Below are 13,518 nucleotides of genomic sequence, written 5' to 3' on the forward strand. Positions count from 1 at the left end.
TTGTTGCTTCAGTACTAGCGAGCGGAATAAATATATAAGGGCGGACTCTCCAGCCGGTTCTGTACAAAAGTGTGCACAGTGAGAGGAAACCAACAGTCACATACAGAGAGCACCGGCTTTTCCTCCAAGAGCTAGAGCTACACTGTTACAGCTGAACTGTAGCTATAAGAAAGCTTAGCCCCTTTTCACCCTCCCAGCGCCAGCCTCACCCTCACAGGCAAGTGCATTTCCTCACGAACTGTCCTCCCCATTTGGGGGTTGTGATGCCTCCTCTTGCCAAAAGTCGTTCCTCACCTTGGTCCCTGGCTGCCCAGCCAGCGCTCCAGCCACGGTGGCCTCTCAGACACTTCCTAAGAAGACCCCTGAGAAGGCAGCAGCGCGCCCTCGCTGTTCCAAATATTCTTCTAGTGCTGAGAAAGGGGTTTCTTCTGGTCCCCGTGGGCGGGAGGCTGGGCGCACGGGGACTTGGGGGGAATCTGGGGAGCCATGGGGTCTTCTCAGCAAAGAAAACCGCAGTGGTTTTGGTGGAGCCGGGCGCATGGCTGCGGGATTTGCCTGGAAAGGACACAGCAGCAGCCAAGGGTAGTTTCTGGCCATGGAACATCGACAGGAGGGATTTTTCCCTCGGTGCCCTCGACCCCTCGGCCGGCCATCCCTTCCCTGGCAGGTCTCACAGAGAGCTGGCCGTCCCTGCAGGCAGCTGGCTGCGTTGAGAAGCATGAGAGTCGTGTCAGCAGTTTGGAGGAGTAAGTGCGGGTTGATTATTGACCCACGCTTTCTTTCTTCAAATGCCACATCGGACCCAAGTCAAAGTCGGTGCCACTAGCCCAGGCGGAGCCCCGCGGCTAGCGCTTATCTCTTTCTTGGCCATGGCTGCTGCCCTCGGGAAGGGCAGGGGGCAGGGGTGTGGGGGAGGGGAGGGTGGGTGGGGTGGGTCTTCATACACATTTTAGAATCAGCTTGTCAGTTTCCCTCCCTCCCTCCCCAGAAGCACTGCTAATGTTTTGATTTTTAGAATTGTGTGGAGTGACATTAGTATAACATTGACTCTTCAAATCCACACACACATGACACATCCCTCAATTTATGTAGGTCTCCTTTGGTTTCTCTCAATAATATTTTCTAGTTTCTAAAATAGAGGCCTTGCACCTATTTTGTCAGATTTATTCATAGATAAGTGAAGCTTCCTGATACTATGATGCCTTTTTCAAAGTTTGTTTTTTATTTGTTGGTTACCTGTATATAGAAATAAAAATGAATTGTATATTTGATCTAATAGGTGACCTTGTTAAATTAATTACCAATAATATTTTAGCAAGTAAACATTTGAGAAATTCAGTTACACAAAGAAGCCATAATTGTGAATAAATGCATAACTCACATGGATACCTCCTCTGTTACCTCTTAATGACCCACTTATTCCACTAGCTACACTACCTATTATAATCACACACTTTCATGCCTTGGTCTGTCAACAAGCCACCCACATGTTTTAATCTTTAAATTCCCAGAATCCACAACAATGGCTGAGTTGTTGTATGGCAAGCATTCATACATTTTTGACAAATGAAAGGAAGAATAAATCAAGTGTGTTGAATCCTTGGCCGGTAAGTCATTAAAACAATTGAAGTATTAAAAAATAATAATGTTACTATTTTCACAATTGATAACCATTAAAATATGCAAAATACAGAAAGAATGACATGTTTTTCTGGTCCAATGTTCTTAGAGATGTTTTTGACTTATTTTTCTTCAGCAAAAGAGATTAGTCATTGATGAATATTATTAGGAAAAAGTTTCACTTACTACTCTATTAAGCATTTAAGGATAAAAGTTAAGATTTCTTTTAATAAATTGTGTTTGGGGGGGTTCTTTAATTTTGTTTATCAAAGCCAAATACTTGTAGATATTCTTTGGATGCTGTCATTTGGAATCGATTATCACAATACTGAACCATCTTTTATATAAAAGGCCCGTGGCCGTGATGCCGTAATGCCGTCACGACCAAACAAGCAGCGGCTCTCACGGCAGGTGGGGTGGGGCACGCGCTACGAGTGGCAGAGAGCTACGAGTGGCAGAGGGCAGGGCGGCCAGCTTAGGCAAGCAGAAGCGAGCTACTCGAGCATGATTTCGTGCACACTGGGCCTCTAGTTTCAATAGAATTCTGAATTTTACCTCTGCTACCTAAACTCATGTAAAGACAAAATTCCAAATGTTAAAAGGGTAGAGAGATTTCTTCATTGTCATAAAAAAAATAGCTGAGAGAAAATGCTTGCATTTATATTGAATCTATCATCTTAAACCTGGTCTAAGAAACGTATTTAAAATGCACGAAGCAGCTGACCCTTAAAGAATAAGAGCACTGAGGTCTAAGTCACAGTGAATGGTCTGTACACTGATTCTCTCCTTCATTAAGTCTGTTTGTTATCCATCTACACTTACTGGCACAGAAATATCCAGATGGCATTCTTCTCTCCTGGTAACTTTAGAATTTTTTTTCATTAATTCAATAGCAATAACTGGATGATGAACTAAACATATAATCTCTAAGAATGTAAGAAACAGCTAACCAGTTTCAATTTTACTAGAGCCAGAAGAAACATCACTAGTCAACAGTGGTGTTTAGAATTTTGTTTTCATGGCAAACCAGTGGTTTTCCGAGTGTAAAGCTAACATCATGTAGCTAACGATTACAAAGAGAACGAAATAAAATTGAAAGCCAGATATTTAGCAGCAAATGCCATTTAACGAGGGTGCATTTTCAAGAGAAGAAAAATTAACTACAAAAGTGAGTTGGCTAGAGGAAGCCCCAGGAGAAACCAGTTAGCTGACATTCATGCAGTCAGTTCACAGGATGAATAAGTTTCACTTTGGAATTGCTGCCAGTACTTCAAAAATATAGCTATCTTTTTCAGCCATTTATTTGTTTCACAGAGAATACATAAATATGAACACCATTCCTTTAAAAATATGACTATATACATATATACAGAAATAATTCTATCAGAGTGTTAAATTTTCACAATTAAAAGATGTATGTTTTACACAACTAATTGCTGACAGCTAACACAGAGGATTTGTGCATTGGAGTAAAAATTAGGTTATTTAAGCAATTTTAAATGAGGTAAAAAAAAAAAGTTCTTCAAAATGAAAGAAACAGTGTGAAGCTATTTTTTTTAAGTTTAAATCTGTTCCATTTTCTCTCACGGCCCTCATTTTTGAAACAGCAATTCACTTTCAAAAACAAACTCAAAGCTTTTATTTTTTAATTCAAATCCCATTGTCTGCTGTCTGCAGCAGTTTCCAAATGGAAAAGATGCCCTAAGCTCTGCTGGCTTCTACACAAAAGATTTTGGTAAGAAGAGAAAACAGCAGTTCAACACAACAAGAGAAAAGAAAGACTGTTAATATAGATTGTGGAAAATCTGAAAGCATTATGATTCTCTAAATAATGAGTCTGCTGATTTTCTTTTAGAATCAACTGATAATCTGGAATAGAGGATTATAATTTACCATGTTTCAACATAGTTTGTTCAATGTTCGATAAATTTGCTCTGTAGGAATTATTTGATTTGTGAATGAGCCTAACTGTAAGAATTCCATTATAAGTGTGTTTTTTTTATTATACTCACAACAAAGGTGCTTTCTCTATTTCAGAAACTCAACTGCACCTGGCAAAACTATTCACTATAGAAACCACTGAAGAGCATTTCTTCAACAGAAGACAATTGAAATAATTTCCTGCTTATCGGTTGCCATCACTATTATCTTGAAGGAGTCTGAATACTGCCTCACTGGACAGACCAGGCCTAGTAAGGGCTGCTCACAGTGACCGGACACAGGTGCAGGGTTAGTGAGGGAGAAAGGGGACCCCAGAGGCACACACCAAGTAGGGCTTTGCATCAGATCATTTAACCAGCCCAGAGAGCTACGATACCTAGAATCCTAGATGCCTAAACATACACGAGCTCTCAACGTCAAGAAGTGGGAGTCAAAAGGGTCTGGCAGGATTGGTGAAGGAAGACAGAAGACAGACCTCAGGCCCGGCACAGAGCAGAAGAGTCACATATATGAAGTGGACCAATTAGAGGTTCCAGAATCAATTCCACAAATACTATCTTTCATCCCTGGCTTTCCTTATTTCATGGCAGTCTCATTCTGTGGCTGAGTAGGGTCCTTAATTTAATGGTTCCTGAGATGACATTATCTCCAGGGCTTTTAGTTTTGCCACACAATTCCCAGACTTCTTTATCTTAACATTTTTTTGGTATCAATTTGTACATTTTCTCCATCTTTTTGGACAGTTTTCCAATTTTTCTTCTTAATAAATAACACCAGAATAAACATCCTTGAACACACTTTGTAGTCCTAAAAGATAAAGTCCTAGAAGTAGAAGAGGCAAATGATAAACACAATGTTGAACCAACCCTTCAGAAGGGTTATATAACCTACACTCCCGTCAGAAATACACTGCCTGTTTCCTGGCCTTCATGGATTCCTTCCTATGTATTAGTTGGAAAATAGCTTGTTGCTACTTTAAATTACTTTTTAAAAAATTTACTAGTGAAAACAAACATTTCTTATTGTCAATTTCTGCAGAAAAGTGCATTGGGATTTTGACAGCGATTGCACAGAATTTATGCATCAACTCTTGGAGAACTGCCATCTTGACAAACCATGAGCACAGCATAGCCCGCATTGATTTAGATCTCTTAAAATTTCTCTTAGCAATATTTTATCATTTTCAATGCAAAAGTCTTCAAAATGTTTCATGAGTTTGTTTATAAATATTTGATTCTCTTTGATGCTACTATGAATTAAACTGTGTTCTTAATTTCATTTTTAGATATTTCATTGCCAGTATATAGATGTATGACTGAATTCTGTATATTGATCTTGTAGCCTGCAAACATGTTCAAATTATTAATTAGTTCTAGTATTTCTTTGATGATTTTGACCATACAGGATCGTGTCATCTGAAGACATCTGTATGTCTTCCTTTCCAATCTGCAGCTTCCCCCTCCCCCTTTAGTGCACCATCTAAATTCTCCAATACAATATTGAAGAGGGTGGCAAAAGCAAACATCTTTTCCTTGTACTTAGGAGGAAAAGTATTAAGTCTTTCAACATTAAAGTATATTACCCATAGGGTTTTCACAGCTGTCCTTATTAGCTAATGCTGAGTAAGTTCACTTCTAGACCTAATTTGTCAACATTTGAAAAATCCATGAATAATGTTGAACTTTTTCAAATGCTTTTTCTGTCTCTGGTGAGAAAAACGTGTGGTTTTATCCTTTAATCTATTAATAAGCAATATGATATTAATTGATTTTCAAACATTAAAACAACCTTGGATTCCTAGGATAAACTGCACTTTATGGTGGTGTATGATGATTTTTATCTGTTTCTGGATTCAGTTTACTAAAATATCATTAAGGGTTTTTGTGTCTACATACACGACAGATACTACTGGGTGGTTGTCTTGGAGTATCTTTGGCTGATATTAAAGTAATAGTTGCCTTAAAGCAGTGGTTCTCAACCTTCTGGCCCTTTAAATACAGTTCCTCATGTTGTGACCCAACCATAAAATTATTTTCGTTGCTACTTCATAACTGTAATGTTGCTACTGTTATGAATCGTAATGTAAATATCTGATATGCAGGATGGTCTTAGGCGACCCCTGTGAAAGGGTCATTCAACCGCCAAAGGGGTCGCGACCCACAGGTTGAGAACCGCTGCCTTAAAGAATGAATTGGGAAGTGTTCTTTCCCCTCAATTTTCTGAAAGAGTTTTAATAAAACTAAATTTTTTTTCCTTAATATTTGATGGAATTTAACCAGTGAAGCCATCTGGCCCTAGGCTTTTCTTTGCTAATTAAATATCTTTAGGTACTATAGGATAATTCAGATTTTCTATCTCTTCTTGAGACAGTTGAAATAATTTGCAGCTTTCTAGAAATCTGTCCATTTCACCTAAATTGTATAATTTGTTGGCATAAAGTTTTAAAATTATCTGCTTATAATGTCCTCTCCTCTTTCATTCCTAATGTTGGTAATTTGTCTGTCACTTTTTTTTTCCGTAAGTCAAGCTAATGATACAGAAAGTCAATTATGTGTGTCTTTTTGAAGAACCAACCCAGGCTTCAGTGAATTTCTATTTTCTATTTCTTAATATAATTTCCTTTCTTCTTTATTGGTCAGAAGCTTGCTTTTTTTTTCTGGTTTCTTAAAATGAAGTTTAGGTTACTGATTTGAGAACTTTCTTTTTGGGTATAGATGTTTAAAGCTATGAATATTTCTCTAAGTACTGCTTTAGCTACATTCCATGAATTTTGATATGCCATATAGTCTCAGTCAAAAGTAGGTTTACAATTGTTTGTATGAAAAATAATTCAATAATAAATAATATAAAAATAAACTCTGCTTTGCATGTTCATAACTGTAAACCTACTTTTGCCCCACCCTGTATTATTTTAATTTAGTTCAAAATATTTTCTAATTTTCCTTATAATATCTTCTTTGATCCATGAGTTTTTCATAAGTATGTTATTTAATTTCCAAATATGTAGGGCTTTCCCAGATTTATTTATTATCATTGGGGTTAAAGAACACATTTTGTATATTTTTAATCCTTTTAAAATGTATTTAAAATTATTTTGTGGCAAACGTATGGTGTGTTCTGAAGACTGTTCATGAGTGCCTGCAGCCATTAGGTGGAGTCCTTTAAATCACCACCCCAGTCTCAGATACATTCCCGAGGGGCAGAGTAGAAACAGACCCCAAACAGCAGAGCAAAGGCTTTGGAACGTAACTCACACTGGACACCCACCCCCCCACACACACACAGAAGAAATGGATTTAAATCAACTAATCAATACCTTTTTCACTAGAAAAATTTACCCTATTAATATTTATTATTATCATTAAATACTGTTTCATTTTGGACATTTTGTTCTGTGTCTGTTTCTGTTCCTTGGGCAGTTATTGCCTCTCAGGTTTTGCTTTTATCTTCTCAATCTTTTTATGATAATGTAGTATCTTCTTAATTTTATTTATGCCCATGTTTATATATTTCAAAATTATTTTAACCTACATTTCCCTAATTTTAAGAACCTTTGAGTCTCAACTCCTCGATGGCAAAGTGTTTTAGCATATTATTCTCCTCTTACCCTCTCACTATTCACCTACTTCTTGAACTTTGTTAATGTAATGTAAGGATTTAAATTTAAGTCATTATTAAACTTGTATTTAATAACATTTGTATTTAATAACAGTAAAATTAGCATTCAATCTTATAACTAGATTTTTAACAGTTAAATTTGTTTCTGGTTTGTTGAATTCCATTGTTCTCGACTTTTCTCCCCAGGTGTGTGATGTCTTTTGCTTCTTCTCTGGATTGGTTGATGTGCTCATACAATTTTTTCCAGAAAAGAAATAAGTGGTATACATTATGTGAGCATGTACTAAAAAAAATGTTTTCCTGTTGGTTTTGCAAGTGAAAAACTCCTCGGTTATATGTAAAGTTAGGTCATACCTTTCTCCAATACTCTGAAGCATTACTCCATTATTTTTCTAAAATTGTTGCCAGTTTCATCCTGCTTAGAAATTTGCAGGATTTGCATTTTATTCTTACCTCTATTTGAGGTTTAATTCTTTCTCCAGACTTATCCAGGTTTCACTGCATTAATTTTACTTGATCTGTAGCCCCTTTCCTATAAATCATGTCTTCTTATAAAGGTACCATGTTTCTGAATTATTTTTCTGAATTATACAGCTCATTTTCAGAAGTATGCTTTTCTTGTATGACTGCTGGATACAAATGCTGCTGCTTTTTCTTGTCTTGCAGAATGCTTTCACAAGTCTTACTGTTGTTTTCTTGTTTTTTCTCCTTCCTTCCCCATGAATTCTCTGATCCCTTAATATTGCAGCATCAGCCCCGAGAGGTGCATTAACTAAGCCAAAGGTGCCCTTCATAGTCTCAGTTTTTCTCAGACAGTGGTTCTGCCAGCCGTAGCAGTTTCAAACACCTCATTCTTAGCTTTCTTAAATGTATACTTAAAACTTACTGAAGGCCCCCTCCTTTAATATTTTCTGTAACGCTCTAGGTGTCAAGCCAATCAGAGTTTCCTATGCAGCTCCCTGCATATTGGGCCCAGATATCCCTTCCAGAACCTGGGCTCTGATTGCAGTGAGCAGCTGGGAAGAGAGGCACATCATGTGGCCAGAACTGAAAGTCACCCTTCAGTACAAATTCTCAGCAGGAATCTCACTTTTGTCCCAGGCAGTGAGTGAAGAAACAAAGAAAATGGGGTCTCAGACATCACTCTCAGGACCCAAATTCACAGGACTCAATATGAAGGGAAATCTGAATCAAGACAATAACAACAAGAAACCCCACTTCCTAGCTAGTAAACCCACAGAGCTCAGTCATGACCTTCCACGGGAAGTTTCTACGACCCAGTGTGTGAGTGGGGCTCCTGAGGAAGATAACTCCAGCTAAAAGTTAAATCACAAACAAGTACTGCAACGTTCTTTATGGTCAATAAAACTTGGCCTGGCTGGTGTGGGTCAGTGGTTGAGCTTCAACCCATGGACCAGAAGGTCACAGTTCAATTCCCGGTCCAGGGCACATGCCCAGGTTGCAGGCTGAATCCCTAGTGCACTGTGTGCAGGAGGCAGCCGATCAATGATTCTCTCTCACCATTGATGTTTCTATCTTCCTCTCCCTCTCCCTCCTCTCTCTGAAGTCAATAAAAACATACCTTAAAAAAAAAGAAAACTTGAAATTAACTAAACACCCTTGAGTCAAGGATATGATAAATAAAATATGGTATATTCATATGATAAAATACATTTAGTGTTAAAGGGACTGTACAAAATCAACATAGATAGGGCACAACTGTATAAAATTAAACATAAAAGAGTAAACAAAATATATAAAACCTGTAGTACTTATCTAACTTTTTAAAAATAAAAGTATAAAAATGCATACAACATACATCAATATGATTTATGCACATAGAATAATAGGCTGAAATATTACATATTAAATTAGTTATAGTGGTTTTTCTCTGAGGTGGAGAGAGTAATGTGATTAGACATGAACAACAAAGCAAACTAAAACGTCATCTGAAAAGATTTAGTTTAAATAAACAGTGTCAACAACTGTTGATTCTTCGTGATTGTATACCTTGGTGTTTGTTCCCTTTATTCTTTTTCAATTTCTTATTTTCTCTTAAAACTGAAAAACATGCCACTAACTTGTAAAGGGTGTCCCAAAATTCACGCAAGAAGTAATTTTGATAGAAAACACAGGTTTATAATTAAAAATTGTACGCCCTAACCGGTTTGGCTCAGTGGATAGAGCATCGGCCTGCGGACTCAAGGGTCCCAGGTTTGATTCCAGTCAAGGGCATGTACCTTGGTTGCGGGCACATCCCCAGTGGGGAGTGTGCAGGAGGCAGCTGATCGATGTTTCTCTCTCATCGATGTTTCTAACTCTCTATCCCTTTCCTTTCCTCTCTGTAAAAAAATCAATAAAGTATATTTTAAAAAAATAAAAATAAAAAATAAAAATTGTAAATTTTTTATTGATTCATAAAGTATACAGTATAGGGTTATGTATGGAATAGCATATTGGGTAAATGGCCTCCACGGCTTTGCTGGCACATACACACTCTTTTGTTGAAATTTTCCATGACCGTTTTGCATAAATGTGACTGAATTTCGATGAGGCTCATTTTCATCTTGATGGCTTGGTTAATTGACAAAATTGTCGCATTTGGGGTTTAGAAAATCCACGAGTGATTGTTGAGAAACAAATGCATCCACAACGTGTCACTGTTTGGTGCGGATTTTGGGCTGGAGGCATCATCGGACCATTCTTCTTCGAAAATGCGGCTGCTCAGGCAATAACAGTTAATGGTGCTCGCTATCATGACAGGATAATCCATTTACCCGATGTGCTATTCCATACATAACCCTATACTATATACTTTATGAATCAATAAAAAATTTACAATTTTTAATTATAAACCTGTGTTTTCTATCAAAATTACTTCTTGCGTGCATTTTGGGACACCCTTTACAAGAATTGAAGACAGCCTCTGTCTACCTCAACGACCAGTTGAAAATAATCTGCCGTAACTGATCAATAAAACACTATTCATGGAACATGAACAAACACACATGGTTAACCTGAATCCTTGCTCTACAAAACCCGATTTCGCCTGTAGACTGACCCAGCTCCCAAAGTGAGATACGTTTTTGCCATTACCACATGTGTAGATGCAACCTTAAAATGGTTATTCGGGCGTGAAGTGAAGGTTGAATCAAGGAGTCCTGAAGGAAGAAAGAGGACCCATCTCCTTGTCCACACAGCTCTAGGTGCTCTCCACTGTCTCCCTCCACTCACCCCCAACAGGGAGCTGCTGATCACAGCGCCCCCAGTGGCCTGGGAGGAGCAAGGCACAGCTCCTTTCCTTGCCTGTGCCCTGCTAGGAGCAGGGCAAGCCACTGGCTGATCCCTTTCCAAGGGGCTCTGGTTCTTGGCCACTAGGGGCCACCTCTTCCTTTGAAGCTCTTGTGGAAGTGGGTGTCCTCTGCCAAGGCTAACGTCCCTTTCTCATTCTGGGTTCCTGACCCAATTGCACAGCTAATTTTGGTAAAGGTTTTTTAAAAAAATAATATGCTTCTGTCATATGTAAGATCAGAATGTGCCTTGCTACTGATAGAGTGACTTTCAAAAAGGACAGTACGGTGGCCTCCTCACCTGGTCTTTCATTTCGGCATAGACTTTCTCCGAGTTCAGTTCCACCTGCCGCTTAAACTCCTCCAGGGCAGCGTCTGCCTGCTGGGCCTGCAACCTCTGAACCTCAGTCACACGAGCCAGCTGCTCCTCTTTCTCCCTGGAAAAGTTCAGAGAAGCTTCAGAGTCCAAATATGAAAGAACCAGGCTTGAAAGAACACTATTTAACCTTCTCTAAAACAAAACTCAGATTTCAATTTTTTGATCCAAATTCTATAAAACTTCTCTTTGATAAGCTGACAATAACATTACTTGTCTCAGGGGAAAAAAAGGGTATAGACACATAATATGTGTTCTGATCAAAGCACAACTACTTTCAAAGATTTCCCTAAAAACAAAACTGATGGGAAGCAGGCATCTCCACATCGGACTGAGCCCTCCGATGGCCATCGGGAACTTGAATTTGGCCAAGTGCATTTTTACCCTTCTTATATTAGTCCACACAAGAAGCAGGAAGCCTTGAGTTTTATTCAGGGTATCCCTGAGATACATGGATTCTTTTGTTTGAATACTCAAATATTTGAATATTAAAAGAGCACAGGAGAAAAGCCTAAAGTGGTGTAAATTATTTGGGGTACCTCAGCCTAGGCCTAGGTTGGCAAATGTGATGGACAGTTGTTACAAATGTTGGATGGACATTTGCTCTGGTGTTATTGACCCAAACAACTGAGAGTGGCTGCTTAGAACACTCTGTGGGAAGGACCTGAGACCAGACACAGAGGAAGGGCTGCTTGGTTGGTGCATAAATAACAGCCCACTGCAGGAGACTGGGTTGCAAGAGCTACTTCTCTGCCATACTATAGAGACGAGTCCCCTGTCACTCTTACATTTTGGGGGTTCTCCTGAAAGCACCTGGAAAGACTATTTCATGATTGGGATTACAATTTTTCAAAGGTCTACTTTTGCTTGCTCAGTCTGTCTATAAATGGAAAAGAAAGTATATTGGACAATAGTTTATAATAATACATGACTTACAGCTGAAATATCAGCTTTGTTCTATGAATATTGAAACTCAGTTGTATTACACCATTTTGTCCAATAATTCACAAGAGCTATTTAAACACTTTCAATTTAATAGGACCAATATTTTCTCTATGTCATCTCATTCTTACCTACTAAGTTTAGTTCATTTACTTTATAACTAACTTATGGCCACATAAGTCAGTCATAAACTGTAATTATAATCAGGTACCTATTATTGACCATATTAAAAATATATATTTTAAAAATAGTTTTGAAATAAAACCTTGTACAATAAAGCATGTTGCTTTTAATTAATAACTTCTATCCTTATTTACAAATAGAAAATATTATATTAAATAACAAGTAAAAGGAAATGCGTGAAATCTCCCAACTAATTTTAGCCCCACTACACAGTCTGGAGCTAATTTAGTAGTAAAACTAAAAAGCAAAGAAGGCCTCATTCAATGTAAATCAATGCTCTTGTCCAGTGAAACCATGGCAAACACAGAGCTCTGCTATTATTTAGGAATTTCTGTCTTAATATAAATAAAGTATCTGTCTTAATTTAAACAGATTATATTCATTTTAATTTTAATGAGGGATCCATTTTCATCTCTATCAAAGTCACAAAATGGAAGAAAAGACTTTCAGCATTTGAAGAAGAAAATCTGCTCCTTACTAACATGAGCACAGTATTCCTTTTTATGATTCCAAGTAGTGTCCTGTAAGAAGCAAAAAAAAAAAAAGTGACTTTGAAGATTAGTTTTTCAGCGGAACCTGTGGGGCCGAGTATAAATGCATCACTCAAATGCCTTAATGCTGGGCCTCCATGAAGATAAAAAGGTGGAAAGAAGATTTGCTTTTTAGTTCTGATTTATTTATAAAATGCAGTAAATTTTTCTCATCTGGATATATAAAGCACAAAGAAAAAAGAAGCTGAATTCTTATATAACCATGAGCCAGCTCAGATTAAAGGATGCTCTGAAGCACATGATTATTCCAAAAAGGCAGTAAAATGCAGAAGACTAATGGAGTACCATTTAGTATTTCTTGAGCTTTACAAGCTAACATTTATATGTGCAGGCCAACCTTAATTTGAAAATCCTCCCTTTGCACATTTGTGTACCAGCACTTTTGATAATGATGGCAGGGATCCAGCATGCATTTATAAGGCTTCACATTACAGTATACTGCATTTGCTGCCAGCTTGGCATCTCCACTGGAAACTCCAAGGAAAACAAAACAAAATAAAAAAACTTCAAACAAGTTTGAAAAGCAACTAGAAGAGTCTCCATTCCCTTTCCAGCTGAGCTGGTAAACAAGACTTCCAAACAGTTATATCATCTATGTTCATGGCTTCTATTGGGCCTTAAACTGGTTAGAGTGAGTTAGTAAAAAAACACTAAGATAGAACTATCACTTAAAATGCACTAAAAATAATACCTTTCACTAAGCATGATAAATAGCTTCTTCTTTACATGGTTGCTAAGACTAGTGGTCTCTGCTAAATTTCTGTTTAAAAATGGTAACCACTATGGGTAACTAAACATTTGAAACATTAAGAGTCAAAAAGGATGCCCAGCCAGCATGGCTCAGTGGTTGAGCGGCAATCTATGAACCAGGAGATTACGGTTCGATTCCTGCTCAGGTCACATTCCCAGCTTGCAGGCTCAATCCCCAGTGTGGGGTGTGCAGGAAGCAACCGATCAATGATTCTCTCTCATAATGGATGTTTCTCTCTCTCTCTCG

The 13,518-nt window shown here is 38.0% G+C and overlaps 1 protein-coding gene across 1 annotated transcript in view; it reads right to left on the bottom strand.

The window, feature by feature from the left end:
• CEP112 (centrosomal protein 112) overlaps positions 1-13,518 on the bottom strand; it is a 300,119-nt gene that overhangs the window by 178,977 nt on the left and 107,624 nt on the right. Inside the window, exon 18 of the mRNA XM_036341573.1 lies at positions 10,771-10,906. Coding sequence (XP_036197466.1) covers positions 10,771-10,906 — 136 coding nt within the window. The remainder of the gene's footprint in view (positions 1-10,770; positions 10,907-13,518) is intronic.

This window comes from Myotis myotis, unplaced genomic scaffold (assembly GCF_014108235.1).
Source record: "Myotis myotis isolate mMyoMyo1 unplaced genomic scaffold, mMyoMyo1.p scaffold_m19_p_17, whole genome shotgun sequence".
In the NCBI taxonomy this organism is placed as follows: domain Eukaryota; kingdom Metazoa; phylum Chordata; class Mammalia; order Chiroptera; family Vespertilionidae; genus Myotis; species Myotis myotis.